The sequence below is a fragment of the Apium graveolens genome, chromosome 10, assembly GCF_009905375.1.
Source record: "Apium graveolens cultivar Ventura chromosome 10, ASM990537v1, whole genome shotgun sequence".
Classification (NCBI taxonomy): Eukaryota; Viridiplantae; Streptophyta; class Magnoliopsida; order Apiales; family Apiaceae; genus Apium; species Apium graveolens.
This window is the reverse complement of record NC_133656.1, coordinates 144,663,571-144,689,300: the sequence shown is the minus strand read 5'-3', so window position 1 is coordinate 144,689,300 and position 25,730 is coordinate 144,663,571. Positions and strand designations below refer to the sequence as shown.

The following is a 25,730-nucleotide window of genomic DNA, read 5'->3' as shown; positions in this document are numbered from 1 at the left end:
ATTTTAGTGATGGCCAAATTCTGTTATTTTTACATAAGTGGCATTTCACGCATTTTTTTTTAAAAAAAAAATGTTACATCATGTTTATCTTTTTAGTTGTCAGGTTATTTTTAGGCACGTAAAAAAGTAAAACACAATTCACAAATGTGGTTATACCATCGTATGTTGAATGATATTTTTAAGATTTTATAGTATAGTAAACTATGTAAATTAATTAGTTTCGAGATTAAACGTATACTGTTTCTATTTATTGGGATAACATGTTTATATTAGAAAGATTAATTATTAATCATTATTAAAACGAGATTTACAGTAAAAATGATTTTTGAAATGTGGATCTTAATCTATATTTTCGTATTAATAAAAAAAATCGTCTTTTGATAGAACACATATCTAAATATGAAATTTAAACCTAATATTATCAAAATTTTAAATTTTGATACTTATTTAAGATAAACACATAAAATTCAATTTTCTGTGAATACTAATTTAATATATTTAATTTCGGCCGTGTTTCGGTTATCTACTGAGAATATAACTAAATATCAAAACAAATTACAAGCACCGTATGTGTGCATGTTCCCATTTTCTTGGCAGCATATATATTTACTTGGGGTAAAAAAAATAATTTCCGGAGAGCCGAGAACCGTAAGAAAAAAGGGTTAAAAAACTATAGTCAGTAGTCACCATGAAAAGACAAAAGAAAGGAAGTGAAATTTGACTGTTAATAAAGGACCTTCAGACATCACATACACAAAGTTTGAAGGCAAAGAGTTGAAGTTAATGTTGTAGTGGGGACAAAGGTAGGAGAAATCGATGATGAGATTGTGCCGCACAAAGCCGACATGTTGGTCCCACTTTCTTAGCCTCCACTACTACCACCCACACCTACCTTTCCCTTTTATTATTATCATCCTTCTTTCATTCATTCTTCTCTCCCCATCTCTCTTCTTGATTTTCCTCTAAATTTTCATTTTCTTCATTTAAAGTTCAAATCTTTCACATACCCTTTTCAAAATTTTGAGTTCTGATTCTGTTTTTGAGTACAAGTTTGAATCTTGATGGAAAATACACTTGGTTTGCTTGAAAACAGTGGTGGTGGTATAGGTAGAGAAGTGCCTTCTGGTGGTTCAACAACAGGGTCAATGTCAACTGTGGATAATTTGGTGTTTTCTTCTGAGGTTTCATCTTGCTATCCTGATGAGAATAATGATTCTGATGAGCTTGAGTTGGGTCTTGGTTTGAGTCTTGGTGGTGGGGCTGCTGCAAACAAGTCCTTAAAGCCTCCTTCTTGGGCTAGAATCTTGACTGCTAAAGATCTTCCTTGTTTGGTTTCAAAGTCTTCTTCTTCATCTTCTCCTACTGTTCCTAAAGCTAGTCATAAGAGAATTGCTGCTGATTCTGTTTCTCCTCCTAATGGTGCTTCTAGGTATCTAACTATTTACATACACACAAACACATATGCTTGTTGAATTCTTTTAGCTCCTACGTATGTTAAATGTTCATTTCCTGATGCCCTTTTTATGTTTTGGTTCACTTTTGTTGTTGGAATCAATTTTGTGCTATGTATGTCCTTGTTCTTTTGAAAAATTTCTTCTTTTGTGTGCTAATTTTTTGACTTGTTGATGTACTTCTGTATGAGTGTGTGTGTGTGTGTGTGTGTGTGTTTTCTCAACTATATTTGATGACCTGTTTTTCTTTTGTATGCCTTTTCTTTGGTCTTTTGAATTTGTGTGGTTGGGTTTTCCAGGATCTGATTCCCATTATATTTTTTTCTGTTTTGCCTTGCCTTTTTTGTTTTGCTTTGCTTTTTATATATTCTGATTCTAAATAATCTTCTATTGGTTAGCTACTAGTGAATCATCAGTAACAGATATACATAAAAATTCTTTTGTAAAGCAAGCATAATTGTATGTGATGAGGAGACCATAAATCATTCATGTTACATTGTAAACCCCTGCTAAATCTCAGAGTTGACTTAAAGGATATTTATCATTTTATTTATATTACAAGAAAAATTGATGCTTCTTTAATTCATATACACTGATTGATAACACAATTGAACTGGTTCATGTCCGGGAGAAAAATTAACTGTCCTTTGTTGGCCATATGCTAAAGTAATGTCTTCGAAATATATATTTACATTCAGATTTAGCAGTCCAGGCAGTTTCTCTGCAAACTGTGTTATAGCCAGGGGAATTTCAAAGACATAGGTTTTATATCTTTACTTAGATTTTAATTCTTTTAAAACATAAGATTCTCTTTCATCTTTGATTCAAGTAATGCACACATCTTCTTTAGTGTTGTGCTCCACATAGATATATCACCATCCAGTATCTCCACTAACAAACTGTGGCACAATCTTTACTTGTCTTGCCTTGCGCAAGTAAAGCCAGTGCAATGCTAACTATATTCATGGTACCAAAATTGATGTGGATAAAGAAGACTTAATTATAACTTAACCCTTAAAGTATAATACAATGTACGCATAAACCCCTGAAGAAAAAAATTGTATATTTTAACCCTTCAACTATGAGATTCGTACACTTTAACCCTTTTCTTAAATTTTTTACCGAAATCATCCTCGAGGGTTATAATGTTCACAATTGTATACTTCAAGGGTAACATTGTTCGTAAATCATTATTTTGTCCCTTTTTATTAATCAAAAAAAATATATTTATTTTAAAAAATGAATTGTGTATTAAAAAGTGATAAATGTCCACAAATTAATTGTTATTATAAAGATCTATTTTGTAATAAATTTTTATTTGAAATACTACCTTCATTAACTTTATTTACAAATTTTTGATACTTTCAAAAAAAATCTTTCAATCTACACAATTTTTACTTCATTTATATATTACATACTATTATATATTTTTTATTGTTAAGATATAAAGAGTTTCAAATCCAATCAACTAATTTTATTATATTATGATAAAATTATTAAAGGGTTAAAGTGTACAAAAGTAATAGTTAAGGGGCAAATATATACAAAACTCGTAGTTAAGGGGCAAAAATATTCAATTGTGAGGGTAATATTGGATTATATTTTAACAAAAGGGTTAAAGTGTACAAAACTTATAATTCAGGGGTTAAAGTATACAACTTTTTTCTTTAAGGGTTCATGTGTATAATGTGTTATATTTTAAGGGTAAGATTATAATTAAGCCGGAAAAAGAATTAACAACACATGGCCTGCTCTCCTGATTTCATAGAAAATATTGGATTAAGTATCTGTTTTTAAAGCTGATTCAATATAAAACCATCCATAAAATTTGAAGATTCCGTTATAATTATTGAAAGCCTGATATAGTCTAATGTTGTATAATTACAAGTATATGGTTTTCTTGGACTGAAAAATACTTTTATGTATACAGATATCTGTGCTTCTGTTTGTTATTAACGTTTCTACCCTGTAAATTTTTGTTTTTATCACTTTTAAGCAATAACCAGGATTTCCTGTTTGGTGTTATTAAAGCAGCCAGGTTGTGGGATGGCCTCCTGTCAGAGCTTATCGAATGAACAGCCTTAACCAAGCTAAATTGTCAATAACTGAAGATTTTAGCTCGATTGTGGACAAGAGTGAAAATGCTGTGGTAAATAAGGACAATAATAGCTGTAACAAGCAAGGAAATGACACAATCGATAAAGGGCTTTCCAAGGTTTCTCTGTTTGTCAAGGTCAACATGGATGGAACTGCAATTGGACGAAAGGTGGATCTGAGTGCTCATAACTGCTATGAGACTTTGGCACGAACTTTAGAGGATATGTTTTGTCGATCTACCAGGAATGCTAACACAAGTGAGCTACTCTTCCATTTTCTACTATATAGCACTAAATATTTTCTGCCTGAGAATAATATTATATTGTGTATACCAACTTAGTTTAATGGAAACTGAATGGCCTAGTAATGATGTTTGAAAAACTATGTTCTCTAAATTGAATAATGAAATTAAATGTTCGGTACCTTCCGTCTCGGTGAAAATAATGCAAGTTATTATATAAATGTATGTGGCTCAAGATTTTCTTCCAACTTCAGCCAGAATTTACATGGCTGCATGGGTGTTGTGAAACTTATGTTCAAATACTTGAGATCATGTTAAGTTTCATTATCTTTTGCTTGTCGTGATCAATGCTGACATTTTCTGTTATCAGGATCAAACATGCAGGGGCACAACTTAATGGTAGAAGCAGGGGGGTCCTCAAAACTGTTGGTTGGATCTTCAGAATATGTACTTACCTATGAAGACAAAGAAGGCGACTGGATGCTTGTTGGAGATGTTCCTTGGAGGTACATATTTTTTTACACAAAATGCGTAGAAGTTCTCGCCCTTCTATTTTCCCAGATAAAAGAATCTCTACTGTTTGTTAGTGTTTTGCTGTCAAGCAAATAAATATATTTTACACATGTGCTTGCTCCATTGGAGTCTGTTAAAACGTCTAACATATCCATGTGTTCATTATATCCAAGAAAATTGTTAGCCATTAGTAAATAGTTTTGGCGTATATAAAATACTCTGCTCATATATTTGTTTTTTGTCCATTTCGTGAAAGCAGGGTCTTCTCTTTATTCTGCAGGGAAAAAGGAAATTCTTCTATAGCTATCTTCTTTTTTGAGGGCCCTTGTAAATATATGGAAGAGTGTTCATATCCTCTTTTGGTCGAAACTTTTGGATCACTAGGCCAAAAAATGACAAATATTTGTGTTTTAACTTTTATCTTTTGACCATATAACTATTTGCATACAAGTATGAAGTACCAATAAACCAGTAATCAATGTAGGATGAAAAAGTGTCCATACATGAGACTAAATGAAACAAATTTTGATTCAAGAAGTGTCGGTCTAGAGACTTATGCTTATTTTTGTATTTCAGGATGTTTGTTTCATCTGTCAAGAGGCTTAGAATAATGAGGACATCCGAGGCAAATGGACTTGGTACACAGTTTAGAATTAATTATATACTCTCAAAGCCTCCCTGTTATGTACATCATACTTACATATTGTACTTTAATTCATTACAGCTCCAAAGATTCAAGAGAGGCATGGGAGACAGAGAGCTAGAGCCATCTAGCTTGTTTTTCTCCCTTTTTTTACTAAATGAAAAGTCGTGCTTGGATCAAGAGTTGCAGAAATCTTAATACGGATACTGATAATGGTCACTGATGTTCTCATCGAAGGGATGATTTTCACCATTGGTTTGTTATATTTTCCAGAGTTTGTCATTAACTAGCTCCCGGGGAAGAGCTCTTTTGTTTGGAGGCCGCAAGCATCCTACTTACTATGTCCTACACACATGCATGTCGAAAGTTAAGTATCTAATATTGTAATTATAGACTAGAAGAAAATGTGTTTTTATGTTTGCTACACTCTTAAGCTGGTTTGATTCCATCTATATTAGTAAAGAAAAAGAAACATGTCTGGTTTCTGTATGTTGAACAGCATATATGGGTTGTGTTACAAGTTAAATATCTGAGATGTCTTCAACTTTTTCATGATAACTAGATACACCCCTACACATTTCGCACGTAATATTTGTAATATCAGCACGGCTTGCATGTGTGATTTAACACAAGCGTATGAGCTGTGTTTTACTTATCATCAACTGATTCATATTAGAAATTGTATTACTTCGCAATTATCAGGTGCTGTTCTTCATGATGAAACCTTCCGTGACTGACAGATATCTTGAATACGCGATTTGTCCAACTCCAACACCACCATCACCTAAATTCTATCTCCGGTCTCCCTGTAGGAAATTTTCAAAAAATTTAAATAACAAATGCTTCCTAACTGTTATAAGAAAATTGTATCCCATTTCAAAGATTAATACCCCTTCTTATCTCCAAAAGATAAGAAGGGGTGTTAATTGTGTTAATACAAAACAATTATATAGTATCTAAGGAATATAAATATCATATATTATATAATATAGTTCATAATATATTATATTAATTTTTGTTTTATAATATAAGTTAATCATATATTAAATGATTAACTTATTGTTAATAACCTATATGACATTATATAGGTTAATTATAATTGTACATATGTTAATTAAAAGTGATATGTATTACAATAAACAAAAGGATCTTTTTACTTATCTATCTGATAGTCTGATAGTCTTGATCTGACATAGTGAGTAGATGTTGTGTGATGTTTGTAAGGCCTGATAGTTGACATCCACTCTGTTTGGTTGAGATTGAGCATTGTGTAACCATTGTTGGATTAGATGAGAGGGTTGTTGTGAAGGTTTTGGATGTTGAAGGAATATTTGTAGGTTGTGATGTGAAGGGTAGATCTTTAATAGAATCACCGGTGACAGATGTCACGGGTTGACTCACTGATTCAACTGTGGTTATGACAGTTTGTTGTTTACCACTTATGGTGGGAACCTCCACTGAAATTGGAGGGAAGTTAACAAGGTTACTTTCATGTACTCTAGTCTCACACCCTTGCTCATTTTGCAGTGAGCTTGCACTTGAATGTGCTAAACTTGCCTCCCCAACAGCAGGATTATTGGCAATTGAACTCCTAACTTCAATTATGAGAGCAATTCCAACTAGGGTTTTGAGGGGAGTTATTCTTTCAATTGGAACCTCCAATTAATTTGGAGAGGATTTAGATAGCTCCCCCTCAAAAGTACCACCCTCAAACCTTACAACTTGTGAAGGTTGATTTGCACATGAAGGTGCATTGGAAACTACCACGGGGTCTTCAGTAAAAACTGTTGAAACCCATGTGTTTGTGTTGGGGTCATCAAGGTCTACCCCCAGCATGTAGTCTCTCACCAACTAGATTTGGGTCCTGGGTGGTGAGCACGGTTTATCTCACTTGATGTTGACAACACTTGGGAATTAGATTCAAGTGTTTGATTAAATGAAGAAGAAATTTTAGAAATTAGATTTTGAATTTCAGAGTTATGTGTTGGCATCTCCCCCTGAATAGATGAGGGAGTTTCAAAAGATGTGCTCTCTTTGTGTGTTTCATCCTTATTTATCAAGGATTTACCATATTGTGAACAAAAAAAAATATAGATATAACAGAAGCAAAAAATGTTACATAAGCCAACTCAAATACGTGCAGTATTGTATTGGAATAATCACTTCAGACTTCTCTGACCAGTTTCAGAGATGACCATTTTACTGCATTAGAGGTTGAGAAACAAGAATATTCTAAACTATTTCAATTCTTGAATGGATTGGATACATCTTTAAGAAGTCAAATCTGGATGATGATGATGATGATGATGATACATTTACCAATTGTCGAAATGATGTGTTCATTTATCTAACATGAAGAGTCATAGAGAGAGACAATGAATATGAATATGCAAGGACATGACTTAGCTGGTATGTATAGCAAAGTAGGACACTTAACTTTGAATAAGACTGGTGCATGTACAGGTTGTGGTAAGAAGGGATATAACAGTGATGACTGATGATTGTTGGAGTGTTTATTATCCTAAGTGGCACAATCATGGATCAGAAAGATTCTGCATCCACAAATGAATGACAGCAATACAAAGCCAATAAGATCGTAAATGTTGTTCAAGGTTATGAATCTGATGAACAAGTGTTGATTACAGAAAAATAATTGGAGCAACTACTAATGTTATGATGAGATCAAACAAATAACTATATGTTCAATTACGATTATTTTGTTATCTATTTTCCTAATCTATGATGAAACATTTTTTCAATAGTGATCTTAATTAGTTGGCCTCGAGTTAAATTTGTTGAGTGATTGAATGGGAAACTTGGATCAGGAGAAAAATCTAAGATTGCAAGGGAAAAAAACACTTTATGGATTCTGGTTGGTGGTGGTAATAGCATAAGCATAACTTCGAAACGGGCTGATATTTTTTTGGGGCTTACAATCACACCTTCAACACAATTTTCAGTTATTGTTGTAAATGGTTAGAATCTCAAGTGTATTGGACAGTGTTCGAATGTTCCATTCTCTATAAAGAGCACCCGTTTGAAGCAGATTATTATGTCTTAGGCTTATACTTGGGGCAGACGCAGTACTTGGACCAGCTATGCAAGAAATACTTGGAGAATTTTAAAAATTAATGTAATATCCCGTAATTTTTAGAATTAGATTAATAATAGAATAATAGAATTAACAGAATTAAAATTAGACAAGGACTAGGATTTAAAATTTAATTAGACTAATGGGCCTAAAATTTGGGTCAGATTATAATATCGATAACTTGTAGGTTAAGATATAGGGTTTTGTATCGTTATGAATACATCATATTCGTCTTCCTCATTTTTAACATAAAAATTCGTAGGGCTCTTCTCAGCAAAAATCAGCAGTCTTGTAAAATTCATTATAAGTCAGAATTCAGTGATTCTAGACTTTTCGAAAAGATCTTTTCGTTCTATACAACTTTCGTGTTTCGTGTTTTTCAAGATAACGTCGTTTAGAGGGTCAAAATGCTATATTCAGATCTGACCAAGCTTTGGGGTAAGTACTTTTTGACTTACTTTTATTTTCGAAAAAGTTTTGATACTCTGATTTTCGAATTTCGTATAAGATATAAGAATTCTGTTTCGAACTGTATAAGAAATAAGATACGAGAATCTTTTGAAACCCAGTCTCTACGTTTTCGAATTCGTTCGTAATTTAGGATATAGTTCCAGAACTAGCCTTAGATACCCTTATTAGGCGCACAAGTGTGCAACTTTAGATACCTATTAAGGGCGCGTAATTATTGAACTTTAGATGCCGACCATCGGCAAAGTGTGGTATAAAGAATAAGAATAAGAATTAGATGCCGGCTACTGGCAAAGTGTGGCCGTAGATCAAGACTGTGGTATTTATAAGAATTATCGTTTCGTTCTGTTTTATTCTGTTATGATCTGTTGTAAAATATGCTCTGTTCTGTTTTAAATTCTGAATTTTAAAATATAAAACTTTGGATTGGATCTACTGTAGAAATTGTTTTACAAAATTATTATTGTTTTGAGAAAAATCGCTTTATTAAAACACCCATTATTTTCTGGTTAAATAGTTAGTCAATTTGTACTTGCTGAGATTTGTAGCTCACCCCTTACAATTTCAGGTTTCGTCTGAGATTCGAGTTGAATAGCATTGGAGTTCGAGAACCATAGTTTGGCGTAGATTGACTTTTGAACCGCTTCCGTTAGCTGCGTTTTTGTAATAGTCACCATTGTAATAGAATTGTGGATTAATAATTGTATTTTGTTTTAGTTTTGATTTAGAATTAATAGTCCGGAAGTGCGGGCTGTTACAGTTGGTATCAAGAGCAGGCTGTTCTTCGGAGTGTATTAGGTATGGGACTGGTACATTCCATAGGATTCGATCTTGTGGACCATAGTTTAAGTTAGACCTATAGATATTAGAGGGCCTAGACGTATAGGTTTGATATGAATTTGGGGACCAAACTAGGATTTAAAATTTAAGTAGACTAATGGGCCTAAAATTTGGATCATATTATAATATGGATAACTTGTAGGTTAAGATATAGGGTTTTTTATCGTTATAGATACACCATATTCGTCTTCCTCGTTTTTAATATAAAAATTCGTAGGGCTCTTATCAGCAAAAATCAGCAGTCTTGTAAAATTCATTGAAAATTCATCGTAAGTCAGAATTCAGTGATTCTGGACTTTTCGGAAAGATCTTTTCGTTCTCTACAACTTTCGTGTTTCATGTTTTTCAAGATAACGTCGTTTAGAGGGTTAAAAAGGCTATATTCAGATCTGACCAGGCTTTGGGGTAAGTACTTTTTGACTTACTTTTATTTTCGAAAAAGTTTTGATACTCTGATTTTCGAATTTCGTATAAAATACAAGAATTCTGTTTCGAACTGTATAAGAAATAAGATACGAGAATTTTTTGAAACCCAGTCTCTACGTTTTCGAACCCGTTCGTAATTTACGCTATAGTTCTGGAAATAGCGTTAGATACCCTTATTAGACGCACAAGTGTGCAACTTTAGATACCTATTAAGGGCACATAATTATTGAACTTTAGATATCGACCACCGACAAAGTATGGTATAAATAATAAGAATAAAAATTAGATGCCGGCTACTGGCAAAGTGTGGCCGTAGATCAAGACTGTGGTATTTATAAGAATTATCGTTTCGTTCTGTTTTATTCTGTTCTGATCTGTTATAAAATATGCTTTGTTCTGTTTTAAATTCTGAATTTTAAAATATAAAACTTTGGGTTGGATCTACTATAGAAATTGTTTTACAAAATTATTATTGTTTTGAGAAAAATCGCTTTATTAAAACACCCATTATTTTCCGGTTAAATAGTTAGTCAATTTGTACCTCCTGAGCTTTGTAGCTCATCCCTTACAATTACAGGTTTCGTCCGAGATTCGAGTTGAATAGCATTGGAGTTCGAGAACCATAGTTTGGCGTAGATTGACTTTTGGACCGCTTCCGTTAGCTGCAATAAGAAATAGTTTTAAAGATTAGATCGCAAGAGGTCTCAGGTTATAACAGATAGCTTCAGGAATTTTTGTTTTGTTTGGGGTACTCTGCAAACTCTATTTTTTAAATAAAAAAAAAAATAAAGATAAATATCATACTTGGTGCATAAGTAACGGGAGGGTTTCTTAACACTTTATTTTTCCTAATTAGGAGGCCCATTATAGAAGTATATAAATAGCAGCAACCACATTATATTTTTTTCGATACACACCAACATACACACAGAGAGAGAATACACTTAGGGCGCTTAGAGAGAGAAAACACCAAGAACACTAGCGTATATTGAGAGTTGAAAGAGTGCTAGAGAAATTGAGAGTATTTGGTTAAGGAATTTGAATGGAAAGAGAAGATAGTCGTAATAGTTGTGCATGCAAGTGTTTGAGGATACCAGGGTTCTGTTTCCAGCCTTCTGATGAAATACTTGTTGGATATTATCTACGACACAAAGTTGAGGGCATGTAGCTTCGTTATGATCATTATGTAGCAGAGTTCAAGATTTACGATGATTGTCTAATGCCATGGGAGATTATTAAAGATGATGATCATCATTGGATCGCATCTTCTTCGTCTAATGATTCTTGTACCAAGATTACCAAGACTATTTACGTGTTCACCCAGTTATGCAGACATAAAACACGCGTGACTAGGAGAAGTGGCGCTGGTTCTTGGATGGCTCAAAACACTCGCGTTGTATATAATGTCGCAAGGGATAAAATAGGGTACAAAAAATTGTTTACTTTTTATAGAGATAATGACGATAAGCTTAAGAAGAAGAAGAAGAAGATCATTGACGTGGATCATGGTCATTGGATTATGCACGAATATTCACTGTTGGAGATTGAAGATTATGTGATGTGTGAGATTATCAAGGAAGTGGAGATGTCCGATGAAGCAGCGACAACAAAGCAAGATTTCCATACTCATGGTCAAAATATACTATCCCGAAAAGAAGTAGTTCTTTCGGTCACAGATGTCATTGTCGCAACAGATACTAATGCAGATACTTATCCTCCATATGATGTGGAAAATTTGAATGTGGTGTTAGGTGATGAGAGGCAGTTGGGAGGCGGTGATCATGATGATCAACCTTTTGATGAGTCGGGAGTAGACTGTGACCAAAACGGTTGGAGCGGTGAATTAGATAAGGAGCTTGGTCTCAATATATTGGATGATAAAAGTGTTAACAAATGCTTGGATGCCTTTGGAGATGATTGGGATACAAATGGATGGACCTCTGAATTATTTAAAGAGTTTGATGGTGCTGAGAATCATGATCAGAAAGCGATTTTGGATGATACAATTGTTGATGTTGTTCAAGTTGAGTTACCTATACTTGCAGTTGCAGGAATGAATGAGCCTCCACAAGTTAAGAGTGTTCCTAATTGTTGTAACATATTTCAAGAGCAACCCCGCAAGAGGATGAGGACTGATGTAGATGACTACCAGAAATTTTCCAACGAGAAGAAGCAAAGCTATCTTCAGATATAGTTATTATAGCTGTTGGAAAAATTCCCATCACTAAATGGATGCAGAAACATAGCTTTACATAAAGAGATGCAACTTGGATGACTATGTAGCAGACTTTGATTATCCTGTCAATGGAGATAAAAATGGATAAGATAATAATCAATTTGTATAAAGTGACAGGTAGGTTGATGATAATAATCTGTATATGGGGAAGGATACTTATACAGGGTGGACAAATGAAGTCAGTCTGGAAAAGCCAAGATACATAGTAAGTTGGGAGGGGGGACTCCGCCTGTGTCATGTCTTAGACTGACATTGCCGGTCCCAAGCCCGGATAAAGGAGGGACCCAAGCCCGAATAAAGAGATGCAGTTTGGATGACTGGAGCAGATTGGAATGAGAATGTTGAAACTACCTTGTCCGGAGTACTACTGAATGAACCTCCTTATATATCGACAATCAACATTGATGTTGTAGAAGATGTTAACAAGATAGGAAACAGCAAGACTTCTAGGTTTAACCTCAGCAAAACTACTAGGCGTTGCTGGTACCAATTCTAGATAAAGGAGGGTTATTCTACTGGTTATATCTTCCTTGTTTCATCACTGCAAGTTCTACATAGTTTGTGGTTTGGTAAAACGTAAACGTAACCGCTGCACAAAGCTACTGCCCAGACACTTTGAAGATTTGTTTGTAAATATCAACCTTTTTTTTTTATTTGGCAAATTATGTAAACTTTTGACTGTGTTTTACGAGATCATAGGGACTGTTAAGGTAATATGTTATCCATATTTGAGCTGCTGTCTTCCAAGTTACCTGTTTCTCTTTTGTTTGGTCAAGTGAGTTATGCGATTGGTTTGTCAGTATCTTCATCAACCTAATAATGGAAGAATGTCTTATCTTTCAGGAGTTCATAATTTCACAAGATTCATGTGAAATTAATAATATATATATATATATGTATGTATGTATATTATATATATTTAATTAATGTTTAATCTTTGTCGTCAATTTTAGCATTAACACATAAAACTTAAAAGATAGATTATTTTCCTAACATAGACCTTTGCAACTAATAAATCTACATACAAACAAATTAATGACTATTGACATCATAACATCTACAGGCACCATGGCGCTCTCTTCGTTTTTACAGAAGGCCATTTACGGGTGAGGTGCTAAATATCGGTTCATCTTTGTTAGCTACATTTCCAGCACTATTGCTACTACTTTTTCTTCGAGGTTTTGCCTCTTCAAGCATCGTTATGACGTCTCTCATGGAAGGCCTGTCCTTAGGAAGCTTTGCTGTACAAAGGATAGCTATTCTAAGCACTAAAAGCATCTCTTCTTTAACAACTTGGCAGCTTCCGATGTTAGGATCTAGTGTTTCCTCTAGAGCTTTGTTGTCTAGCCTTTTTCTCCGTATCCATTCAACTATGTCTACAGATTCTCCAAATGCTTGATCTAGTGGCCGTTTTCCAGTTAGAAGCTCCATTAAGACCACACCATAGCTGTAAATATCGCTCTTCTCATCCACCTTCAATGTGTACCCATATTCTGCAGTTCATCACATCATATGAAAAATAGTTAATGCTTGTTCTGATTATTTTTTTTGACTTAATGTACCTAGTTTATTTATCACTGTTCTGATATCATTATATCAACATACAAATGTTCTGTTCTATATTTATGGTTATTCTGTTTCCTGATTCTAATTTAATCCTCAAGTGAGAAAATTTAATGAATTTATATAGATGGTGAAGTGGTTAAAGTAAGCTCACCAGGGGCTATGTATCCATAAGATCCTGCAACCATTGACACCGTCTCATTCTTTTTAGGCATCATCTTCGCCAATCCAAAGTCAGCAATTCTTGCTTCCAGATTTGCATCCAGTAATATGTTATTTGACTTGACATCACGGTGAATCACCAAGGGGTGACAGTCATGGTGTAGGTAAGCAAGTCCCTGAGCAACCCCGACAGCTATATTATAGCGCAAAACCCAGTCCACAAGCATTCTTCCTGCTTCCTTTCCATGTAAAGCTTCTCCAAGGCTTCCATTCTGCATGTAGTCGTATATAATCATGGCATTGGTATCGTTGTGAACAAACCCTAATAACCTAACAATGTTTCGATGCCTTAACCTGCCTAGCAAATTCACCTCTCCCAAAAGATCGTTACTGTTTCCCATTTCAATATCTTCTGTTGTTCTCCAAAGTTTCTTAACTGCCACAACAGTGTTAAGCCTTTGTATGTCAGCTTTATATACTATCCCTGTTGCCCCCATACCAACTACATTTGATTCCTTTATGGACGCTAAAATATCATTGCTTGTGAAACCAATCCTCTGGAATGCCATTAATCTCCACGGCCATGCTCCTTTACCCATTTCATATCTCTTTTCAAAGCAAATTCCATTTACGTACCATTTTTTGTACAGAATTTTTGCGCCAAAAGCTGCTATGGCAAGAGCTAGTAGGGAAAAAATTCCGATGAACCATCCTGCAATAATGTGTTTTGCATGCGATCTTCCTTGCCCAGATGTATACGCCATGGTGTGTGAGCATGGAGGTAGTATGCCACCACAGAGACCAGCATTGCCCACAAGGTCATTTGGATTGACTGTTCTGAGCATTCCATTTACTGGAACAGGACCTTCTAGCTTATTGTAGGATACATTTAGCACTTCTAAAGCTGGAGCATTCCCAAAGTTTTCGGGAATTTCACCAGTCAGTGAATTGTTGGATAGATCAAGAATCGCCAATGTGTGCATCATTGCTAGTGCTTTTGGAATTGGACCAGAAAATAGATTGTTTCTGAGATTTAGATTGACCAGTTTCTCACACGACGCAATACTAGCTGGAATCCTTCCAGTAAAATTATTAGATGAAAGATCGAGTATGGCAAGTAAAGGACAGTCCTGAAACTGATCTGGGATATCACCTACCAATTTATTGTGAGATACCAGTAAATTTTGAAGATTGGGCAGTGAGAGAATGGAGAAAGGAAGAGAGCTTTGAAGATGGTTATGTGAAAAGTCTATAGAAGAAATTGATGTTGAAGAAGCAAGATCATTTGGGATCTGTCCTGTGAGACTATTATTTGCTAAATCCAGCCTCTGAAACTTAGGGAGTTTCCCAAATCCCACCGGTATTGACCCAGTGAGATTGTTGTTTTGCATCCGAACACGAACCAAGGACATACAACTTGATAAGCCTGCAGGAATTGGACCTGAGAAAGCGTTGTTAAAGAGAATGAGCTTAGTAAGATTACCTTTATTGCACAAACTTGCTGGAATTGGACCAGAAAATGAATTAGACGATATGTCTAACCATCGCAAAGGCGAATTCCAACCAAGATTGCTTGGCAAGGGACCTGAAATGGAGTTGTTCCATAACTCGAGAACCTCCAATGCAGGCAAGCCTCCTATTCCAGAAGGAACTGAGCCAGATAAGTGGTTGCACATCAGATTTAAGAGCTGCAGCTTCTTCAAATCACCTATCGCTGCTGGAATTTCTCCAGATAACAGGTTGTCAGACAGATCCAAGAAGGTCAGCGATGCCATGTTGCCTATTTCAGGTGGAATCTTTCCTTCAAGATTGTTGTCGTACAGGTAAACTGTATCAAGTAACTTAAGCCTCCCCAATTCTGGTGGAATTGGACCTTTAAGATTTCCAACAGCCAAGTCCAGGTACTTGAGGTTGGTAAGATTTCCAAACTCTGCTGGGATTTCGCCTTCAAGATCATTGTATCCAATAACAATGCTTTCTAGTGAAGAAAGTTGGCCAAGCTCTGGAGGTATATTGCCAGATATATTATTACCTGAAAGACCAAGAAATTTTAACTTACCCAAGTTCTTAAAAGACTTCGGAATGGAACCTTCGAAAAAGTTCCCTCTGAGATCAAGGCTCTCTAGAAAGGTTGCATTTCCAAGATCCTCAGGAAGGTAACCTGAGAAGTTATTACCAGAAGCATTCAATGCAGCTAAGCCAAAGATATTTCCAAACCCCATCGGAAAGCTATCGACAAAATTGTTCCGGCTGAGATCAATGATCTTGAGTGCATTGAAGTAGGATAAGGATTTTGGCAATGGGGATGAGAACCCATTGCAACATAAGTTAAGAGAAGTAAGACCTTGTAGTTTCTGAATTTCAGCTGATACAATGCCGCTGAGATTCTTGTTGGAAAGATCAAGCTTTTCAACATAACCATTAGAGTTACAGCTCACTCCAGTCCATTTACAGTGAACTGAGTTACTCTCTATGTTACTGTGTGGTGCTTTCCAATCTTTGAGCTGATCTAATGGATCAATCAGCTTCTCTTTTATCGATAGTAAAACTGATACTTCATTATCGACGTCCACCTTTCCCACCACCTTAGCAAGACTGAAACTGTTACAGAGAATGTAACAGTAGAACAAGAAACAGGATATCTGCCACTTCATATTTGCAATTTTTGTTCAATCTTTAACTTATTTCTTTGTATCAATAATCAGCTATCCACCATTTCTCGGAAGGGCTAGGTGAAAGCGTGTGTGTGGGGGGGGGGGGTATACTATAGACAGTACTTAGTTGAAAACGAAGTAATGGAGAGAATGTGTGAGATTTAAGTGAGTATGTTTGAGATTAAGTAATAACAATGGGGATTATTTTATTGAACAGAAGTTCTCGAGTTCTTGGATTTCCAAAGAGCTGTTAATGTGCAAATAATGGAGGAAAATTTGGACTTACTGTGATGAGTTCCGACATCAAGCATGGGGAGAAATGTTCTTACATAGTGGTACATTGTTTTTTCTACTTAATCTTTCTCTAATAGTCAACTTGATTAGGCAATAATGATATAAATCTAGTTTATTCTTCTTTATTTAATAATAGCTCATCACTACCCTTTTGGTTTCAGATCTTGGCCATGGAGCTGTTAGTTAATGTACCTTATCTGTATTTGCAAGAATAAGTGTCATTAGTTTAATAGAGATGAATGTATATGATGCAGTTCATAGTTCTAAAAAGATACCACAGGCTGAAATGCAGAGAATAACTTAGGTCGAACACTTGGCCTTTGAAAAAAATAAGTTTGACAGACTATCGAATAGTACCTGTAAATGTATCCCCCGGAAGTTATGTATAGTAAACTTTTCGTTGTATCCGAAAGTTACATGATCTGAACTTTCAAGTTAGAACATTTCTAGATTTCTTTTCTTCGGGCTTTATACAAGTAACTTCCGAGTATGACAAGGATGTAGGTTAATGAGTTAAGACTACTCCATCCTGATGATTATGATGATCGGATCATACAAATTGTAGCTTGGCATTCAAATGTGCAGAGATGATTTTCTGAAGATGCGGAATGAGAGGGTATAAAAACAGAAAGCATCCAACTTTTGACTTTTACCAGGCGAGTATTTCTTTTTATGTAAAGAATTAAATTTTAAACATTTATGCACACGATTTAAAAATTGCCCGGAGTTAAATCCCGTATCTCTTGTTACCGAGAAAAAGAAATAGGATATTAGCGAGACTCCACCAGGCGCTCCCCAGGTCTTTCTTAAAATGATAAATGATAGTGATTTTACACAGAAGGGGGTGTTTTTCTACAAACAAATGACAACAGTTAGCACTTTTTATCACATGGAAACATGTGAAGAAAAATAAAAAGTGTTTGATGTGGTGGGAGAGTAGATGGATACCATGTTAGTCCGCAGCTTCACAGACGGAAAGGACGATCCCCTGTTCAGAGGGAATGAGGAACACTATGCAACTATGCATTTTAAACTCATTTGTTTCTACTACTGTGATCCTAATTTTATCGAAATTTTTACTTTGCTCATAAATTAGCAATTGGAACTTTGGCAACATAGTATTAACTCTAAAATGTTACTGTGAAATGATTATAGTGTGTTATAAAATCAATATTTGAATCTGATTTTTGAAATTTATATGGAAGCTGATTTTAAGTACATTCCGATATGGGATAATTGGGAGGAAGCAAAGGGGCATAAATGAGTACGTGCTCCACATGGAGATGAGGAAACAAATGGTGATTGCACATGTTTTGTATCACATGCATCAGGTTTTATGGGACACATTTCCAGTTTTACCCTACACTACATACCCCCAGATCTCATTATTTTTCTTTCAACTACAATTACTCATCCTCCAATAACACTCCCAAATCTCAATATCCCTTCATGTACTCTGAAAAGTCACACAGGTATATCTTATAAAAATTCCTGAGTAGGAGGAGTTCGCGGAGCGATCTTTTTATTCCTCCAAGTTGAACAAATTTATGTACATTTTATCCTATCCATACGAGCGAGAGACACTGAAACTTTTTAGCAGAAGTTTCGGTTACAAGTGTGGGTCGTCTAGAATCGACTATAAGATGAGTATATATAAGCATGTAGAACTTGATGAGAGGTGATAATATGAAATGTTGAACACAGTTTAGTGCTGGTACATTGTGTACATGGCAACAGGGCATTCAAATTGAAACTAAAATCGAAACAATTGGATTCGAACTTGGGCCTATATTTGTCATGTATTTCATGCATTAGATTAGATAGATATCGTACTGATGGAATGCGATTAGTGTTTGTCTTTCTACAGAAAGCCTATTGTCGACTCAATCCCAGGCGAACTTATGTTTTTCTCTATCTTTCCTGATGACTTGAGTATTCAGATATATTTTCTTTTTCAAGTAGTAAATATTCTTAATTAGATTATTCTGTAAAATACAAATCTCACAATCTTGGTCATACAGAAAAGCAACAATATCACGAGGACATCAATCATACATTGATACTCCATTACATATAAATTTTAACCAATCTATCAAAAAATCTAATTTGCTGCGTACTTTAATTGTTTTACAGTACTAGTCAAATTTATTAAGTCTAACTTTTACTTACGAGCACGGGCATACAGGCAAGAATATTACAATATCTAAAAAGCTCTCTACGGATAAAAGCAAAAAAGAAGTCTTATTACTGTAATCATTTATATAAAGAACACGAAATGATAAATGTATGAGTTTAGTACCAGACTTTATCTATAGAACACTCAGTACCAACTTTAGCTATAGAACATTTTGTATACCTATACTACTCAAAAATCTTAACAAGAATCACATAATTGAAATATTTAAATAAGCTACTGATCTTATAAAGAAATACGTACTTTCTGTGTCTGTGCATCCAAAACTTCTTGGCAGGCAAGGGGTCATCAACAACTTTCAACTGATATATTTAACCGGCTTCAAATGTCGTCAGCTTCTTTTCCTCAGTATTGGCACTCCAGTGACCAAGTCTGAATATGCAATTTGCACTGCTATCAATTTTATAATAAAATTAATCCAGCTCATGAATGTTGCCTTTGCTCATTCTTCCATGAATTTTTAGCTGCTTCAGCTGATGCAGCATCAGAGTCAGCATTGCCATTGTTCTTTGGTTTGGAGAAAAAAGGATCCCATTCATGATATCCAACCTCTTGCCCTTCTTCTAACAGTTCATATTTCCAGCTGATCTCCTCGATAAAATTATCATTCATACGACCTTCTGTAATGTCTTTCCTCAATTTAGTTACTTTGTTTATAACTGCCTGCACAGCTACATCAAAGGCATCCTTCTGAGTCTCCAATTTAGACCGCGGATCTGCGTATATCAGTCTTGGAATAAGATTTATAACCTCCTCCCTCATCTTCACTACCTGCTCAGGGGGGATTATACTAAGTCTCTGCATTATGCTGACATTTTTTGTGCGTATATCATCCTCAGGAATAAACACAGAGTACGTAGAGTAATTCTTCGGAAGATGCCAGGTGTACTGTACATATGCAGAGCCAGGATGGAAGAATACAGGAATGCAACCAGCTAACATTGCATCAAATGCTGATCTCCTTGTATACGAATCACCTTGCGGTTGTAGGCAAAATACAGAATTGTGAAACATCTGCATTATGCTACTTGGAGAGTGACACTTGCTCTCCCCAAAATCACATTCTAACAACTTTCCTACCTTCGATTGTCTGCACTCGTCAATGATCTTCCCCCTTATTGATTTGGGGTTATCTGGACGAGGTGCACCAGCAAAACAAAAAAGCCAATTTCGTTCTAATTTCCTCATACGGTCTTGCCACATGAACACATCAGCATCCTTTGCTGGATGAAAGTAAGTTGGATATGGGATACCAAAATCATTTGCATTCCACGGGCTCGACTCCACCACAAGCATGGACATATTTTTTGCAGCAGGTAAAAACAGGAGCTTGTTACCCCAGTCTGTTTCTGTGTCACTCAGTCTCCTGAAATCCCAAGTTATCCTGCCAGCAACGAGAAAATGATCTTTCCCGCCCATTACACTCCACTCTGGCCTCTTAGCAAGCCAATCAACCAAATCAAGAGAAGCAGCATCTCTAGTCGAGATATTGTACCCCCAAAGGTAACGTGCAATATCGAACCCTGCATAAAAGGGAACAAAAACAGCTGCTGCAAGTGAAGAATCCTTAGTCAGACACTCATATTGTTTCATTCGGTTACTGAAGATCACATCAACAGCAAACTGATTTGTGGCATACCATCCTGTATTTGAGAACACTCCTTCCTCATTTTCAAGTGGAGGGCCAAGGCCGGCATTGGTGGTAAATTTACACATGTTGGTCCAGAGGCTAAGACTTCTACATTCCTTAAGCATATCCTCATTAAACCTTGGAGGAAGATCGTGGACATAAATATACCTCCCACCACATGGATCGCTCTTATTCTCTGCAGTCCTCAATGCCTTCATAAAAGGGAAATTTTTAGGTTTTTTATCAACATTAGTTGCCGGGATCCTAACAGGTTTTTCCTGTGTATCAGTTGATTGAGTGACAACTGAGCTAGACTCATCAGAAATCTTAGGTTTGCTAGTAGATTGAGTAACAACCGAACTAGACTGACCAGAATTCTTAGCCTCAGTATCTGATTGACTGACAACTGAACTAGACTCCTGAGAATACTTAGCTTCACCATTTGATTGTTTAGCAACCGAACTAGACTCATCAGAAATCTTAGATTCACTATGAGTATCAACAGATTGACTTATAGGTTCAGTCCGAGTAATAACTGAATCAGCGTCATCTTTTGGTTCATTTCTGATATCAATGGAAGAACGACTAGTGGTCATTGGACGACTAACAATAATTTGACGGGAATCTCTTACAGAAGATGCAGGAATTAGTTCCGCAGACTCACCAGCTGTACTACCTCCTAGAACAACAAAATGAAAGTACAATAGCATAATCCAGAAAAATGCAGACAATGTAGCTAATAAACATATTCGAGACGGCTGAGTCTTTCCAGAACCTTTCTCCATTGTATCCGAAGGAGACGTAACCGGTAACCTCCTTCTCATGAGCCTCAAATCAATCAATTCATAATCACCCAGTTACACATAACCCCTAAATCAAACCTTCAATATCACAATCAAGAAAACATCAAAAACACCTAAAGATCCAAACTTTATCACTAAATCAAACACAAAACCTAAAACTAACACCAACCCAGATCACAAATCAACCCAAAATCAACAACTAAACAGAAAAACAAGCCATATGTAAAGATACAAAAATGTGTATATCTTCTTACTATTAACTAAAACCCCATCATTATAGGGCAAAGATGAGATTTTTATGAGATGGGTATGTGTAAAAAACTTAGCTTTGCTAGAATCTCGAGAGAACAAACTGATTTTATCAAACTTAATGCTGATTTATAGGAAAAAAACAAACAGATCATAAATAAGCTAAATTTATAATGATGTAAAAACAATAATAAGTGGTAGTAATAAAGAGTCAATGAATATACTTACGCGTGTATATCTGTAGACAGAGAGAAATTGTGGGTATATATGTATGATTTTGCTGTAAAGTTCCTATAAACAGGCAGTGATGAAGAAGGAGAGAGGCGCATGATAAGAAGGCGTATTATAAGGAGGTGTATGTTAGAAATGATCAAAGGGGTTTTGTTTGTTGACTTATTATTTTTGGTGTCGGTAGCATTTGTAATCGTGCCACGTAGATCTGAGTTCTTAATTTGCTCCACCAATCATGTGTGAAATTTCTAGAATATGTGTAATTATTTTTGTTTTTTATGAACAGGAGAGGTATGTTTGGAAATTTGGTTGTTTGTCGAAAAAAATCTATATATATACTATTATATTAAAAAAATTAAATATATTTGGTTGATATTCGGTCTGATCACCGTAATTATAATAATATTTAAAATAAAATATTTTTATAAATAAATTACTATTTACAATATAATTATATAAATACAAATTATATAAATACAAATTATATAAATACAAATAATATTGTGACATGTCTAATGATTTTGATTTAAATAAAATAATATATAATATTAAATAAAATTATATTATTGATCTAATCCTAAATAAAAAGTAAAAATAAATTACGTACAATTAGTTGGATATACAGCTCCAGATTAAATAAAAATAATAAAGACTGATAAAAATTTGAAAACAAATTTGTTTGTTCGATATAATATCATGAGAGTAAAACAAAAAAATAATCAAGCTAAAATAAAATAAATTGAAACTAAATTTGTTTGGTAAATATAATGGCATCAGACTAAAATAAAATTATACGTATTATCAATTCGGTCTAAAACATAATAATATTCATTCCTGGCTACAAACAAAAAATTAAATATAATTAGCTGAATTTGGTTGACACGATTGACACTAAAACCAAGATTTGCTGCCTCACGATTAAACAATATACTCCCTCCATCCCGGTGGGTTGTTTACTGGGGGACGGGGATCGACACGGATTTTAAGACTTCCGTAAAATATGGTTTCCTGAATAATTTTAAATATTTTTTTCTTTTAAATAAAAATATAATATTTAAACTTTTATACAGAAACAGAAAATTCTAAAAAAAATTATAGAACTATATTTTATAATAACCTTAAAGTGCGTGCCAAACATGAGCCAAAAGTATGTAAAGAATCCAGTGGGACGGAGGGATTAATAAATACTACCGATCCGAAAAAAAATATTTTATCAAACTGGGCTATAATATAATATGTTGGTCGATATAATGTCATTATGATAAAGTAAAATATGTTATCAATTCGGCTTAAAACAAAATAATATTTAACCAGGGCTAACATTAAAATTAAAAATAAATTAAATGTAATTAGATAGTTGATATAAAGAGCCTAAGGCTAAAACAAAATCTATATCTATCTATACTATTATATTAAATACAAAATGATGAAAGTTTGATTGATAGTCAATTTGGTCACCGCAATTGTAGTAATTTTAAAATAAAACACTTTTATTACATGATTTTTTTAAACTATAGTATCACCATTATACACTTATATGTATATTAATAAGTATTATCAAATTATATAATTAAAATTTTAAATAAATAAGTTTCATAACTTAAAATTTTTACTTCAAATTAAATTCAAAAAATTATGTAATATTAAAAATAATTTATGCATCGCACGAGTTTTAGGCTAGTACTACTAAAATATTTTTTATGAATTTGATTATATTTTGAACAATTATATTTTGACGCACACTATCGAAATCAATATACTTAGAGAGGGCGGGGGCATTTAGGTGGCAACATCCATGGTTATAGAAATCGGAAATCGGACTAAATCGGTTGTGCTACTGATTTGCGATTTATCGGAAATTGGGGATTTATCGAAATACTAAATCGGAATAAAATCGATTATATTTTAATATTACTTTAAAAATATATATTAAAATTTAATAATTATTATGTATATATAAATATTATATAATATAATATAATATAATATAATTATATTTCTAATACATTTAAATAGATATTGCAATGGGCCTCGTTGAAATATGACCGGTGAATATTGTTTGATTATGACCCATTAATTACTTGTACTACCCTACGGTACATAGGTATTATATGTACTTTTTTTTATTAAAAAACGTGAGTGACTTTGAACATTCATCTTCTTCCTCCATTTCCTTCCGTTCTTTTTTGTCTTCCTCCTTTATCAATTGGTTGTTTTGTCTGAGATGTTTCTATTTCTCTATTTTCAACTCGTTTGTCTCTCTACTAAATCATAGTACTCCGATTTCTTCAAAATTGAACCCGATTTTCAACGATTTTGATCATTTAACCAAAAAACGTTTTTTCCGGCGATTTTGTGTTATTAGATCGGAAGCTCTCCGATTTCCGATTTTTCGGTCGATTTATCGGGTAAATCGACGAATTTTAGAACCATGGGTGCATCTCACATCGTCTCATTTTATTTTACCAATTCTCTCAATTTTTTGAATTAAAAAATATCAAAAATTATAATTACTTTATATTTTTCAAAATATATTATCATCATTTGAAATATTCTCCTAAAATTTATACAAGATCTTTCACTAAAAATTTTAAATTCAACTTATCATTTTAATATTTTCCTAAAACTTCTTCTTTGTTTTTAAATTAACTTTCTATCTTGATGTTCTCCAAAATTTTCTTTTTTTATACAAATTCTCACCATTCTCCTAAAATCAACGTGCTATATTATATTTTCCTAAATATTTTCTTCAATTTTTAATCTATAAAATATTTTAAGGATAAGTATTTACAAACAAATTTTCTCAATATTTTTTAAAATCATTAATTCATTATATTATGTCTTATGTAAATGAGAAGATGAACCTGAGGTATCAGCTCTCTTATCGTTTTAATCTATTTTTGTATTTTTCTCAAATTTTTATATTATTAAATAGAAAAACACATTACATTGATTATTAACTAATAAATAATATAATTGCATGATATTAGATTTGTAAATAATGAGAAAATTGTTTATTAGGTTAAACATGTTTAACGAGGGAATAACTCTTTTAACTTATATGATTTATTATATTTATTGATTATTCAATAATTTAGAATGACCAACATCACATAGAAATACAAAAATGAAAAAAAAACGGAATATTATTTTAAAAGGTGCGAAATGCGGATTGATAAACTAGTTTTTTAAAAAATGTTAAGAAAAAGTTAAAAGTGTGATGATTGTTGATTTCCATCTGTATTTATAAAAAATGAAGAGAAGTTTAATAGTTAAAGAAGATGATGTAACTTTTTTTTCTGTTTTTTTTATGTATTTTTATTTTAAAAAATTTCTAATTTATGTAGACAATAAAATAAAATAAATGTGCCATATTAAAAAGTGTTTGTAGTAGATTTATGTGACAAAGATATAATTTATAAGTAATGCTAATATTTTTTGAAAAAATAATTACAAAATTCGGTGAAGTGATAAATGACAAAATTTAATTCATTCATTGTAAACACAATATATGCCCAGAGCCTATATCATTATCACTAAAGTTGTCACAAATTGTGTAACAATCTTTAATCTCTAACCTTTTCCGAAATTTAATGAATAATTCTCAATATCCCCAACAATTTTTTCACAACTTTTCCTAATAAATGATGTGTTGAATTTTTGATTGATTGTTTTTTCATAAATGTAAAGAATTGCATATGTGTTAATATAAATTTCACCAATTAAAACATACTTGATATATATATTTTAAAAATTATTTTAATAGTTATTTTTATATAATTTAATTTTGTAATAACCGCCCCCTTAGGTATTTTAAAAATTCCAAGGCACAAACATTAAAGCCACTAATGTGGATCACAGACAAGCTTGCAAATAAAGTTAAAGTAAACCTGGGTTTATACTGAATTTATCAATAATTTATTGTTGTTATAGCAGCCGTCCAG

The 25,730-nt window shown here is 33.7% G+C and overlaps 3 protein-coding genes across 6 annotated transcripts; 1 reads left to right on the top strand and 2 right to left on the bottom strand.

The window, feature by feature from the left end:
- Positions 1–910: 910 nt before the first annotated feature.
- Positions 911–5,471, top strand: LOC141689569 (auxin-responsive protein IAA12-like). Of its 4 annotated transcripts, none has more exons than XM_074493911.1 (5): positions 916–1,429; positions 3,483–3,805; positions 4,160–4,295; positions 4,879–4,940; positions 5,027–5,471. In XM_074493911.1, exons 1-5 carry the CDS (start codon positions 1,062–1,064, stop codon positions 5,074–5,076), a joined length of 939 nt encoding a protein of 312 aa, XP_074350012.1. In that variant the 5' UTR covers positions 916–1,061; the 3' UTR covers positions 5,077–5,471. The 4 variants fall into 4 exon arrangements, with proteins under 4 accessions (XP_074350010.1, XP_074350011.1, XP_074350012.1 ...); XM_074493912.1 differs by having other exon boundaries at positions 917–1,429; positions 3,486–3,805; XM_074493909.1 differs by lacking the exons at positions 4,879–4,940; positions 5,027–5,471 and adding an exon at positions 4,583–4,847 and having other exon boundaries at positions 911–1,429.
- Positions 5,472–12,954: 7,483 nt separating this feature from the next.
- LOC141689567 (uncharacterized) lies at positions 12,955–18,585 on the bottom strand. The gene is made up of 2 exons (XM_074493907.1): positions 13,724–18,585; positions 12,955–13,499 (listed from the first exon to the last, which is right to left on the bottom strand). The coding sequence occupies exons 1-2, from the start codon at positions 16,383–16,385 to the stop codon at positions 13,093–13,095; spliced, it is 3,069 nt and encodes a 1,022-aa protein (XP_074350008.1). The 5' UTR covers positions 16,386–18,585; the 3' UTR covers positions 12,955–13,092.
- A 314-nt stretch (positions 18,586–18,899) lies between these two features.
- LOC141689568 (xyloglucan galactosyltransferase MUR3) lies at positions 18,900–21,936 on the bottom strand. The gene is made up of 2 exons (XM_074493908.1): positions 21,784–21,936; positions 18,900–21,384 (listed from the first exon to the last, which is right to left on the bottom strand). Exon 2 carries the CDS (start codon positions 21,325–21,327, stop codon positions 19,297–19,299), a length of 2,031 nt encoding a protein of 676 aa, XP_074350009.1. The 5' UTR covers positions 21,328–21,384; positions 21,784–21,936; the 3' UTR covers positions 18,900–19,296.
- Between the last annotated feature and the right edge of the window lie 3,794 nt (positions 21,937–25,730).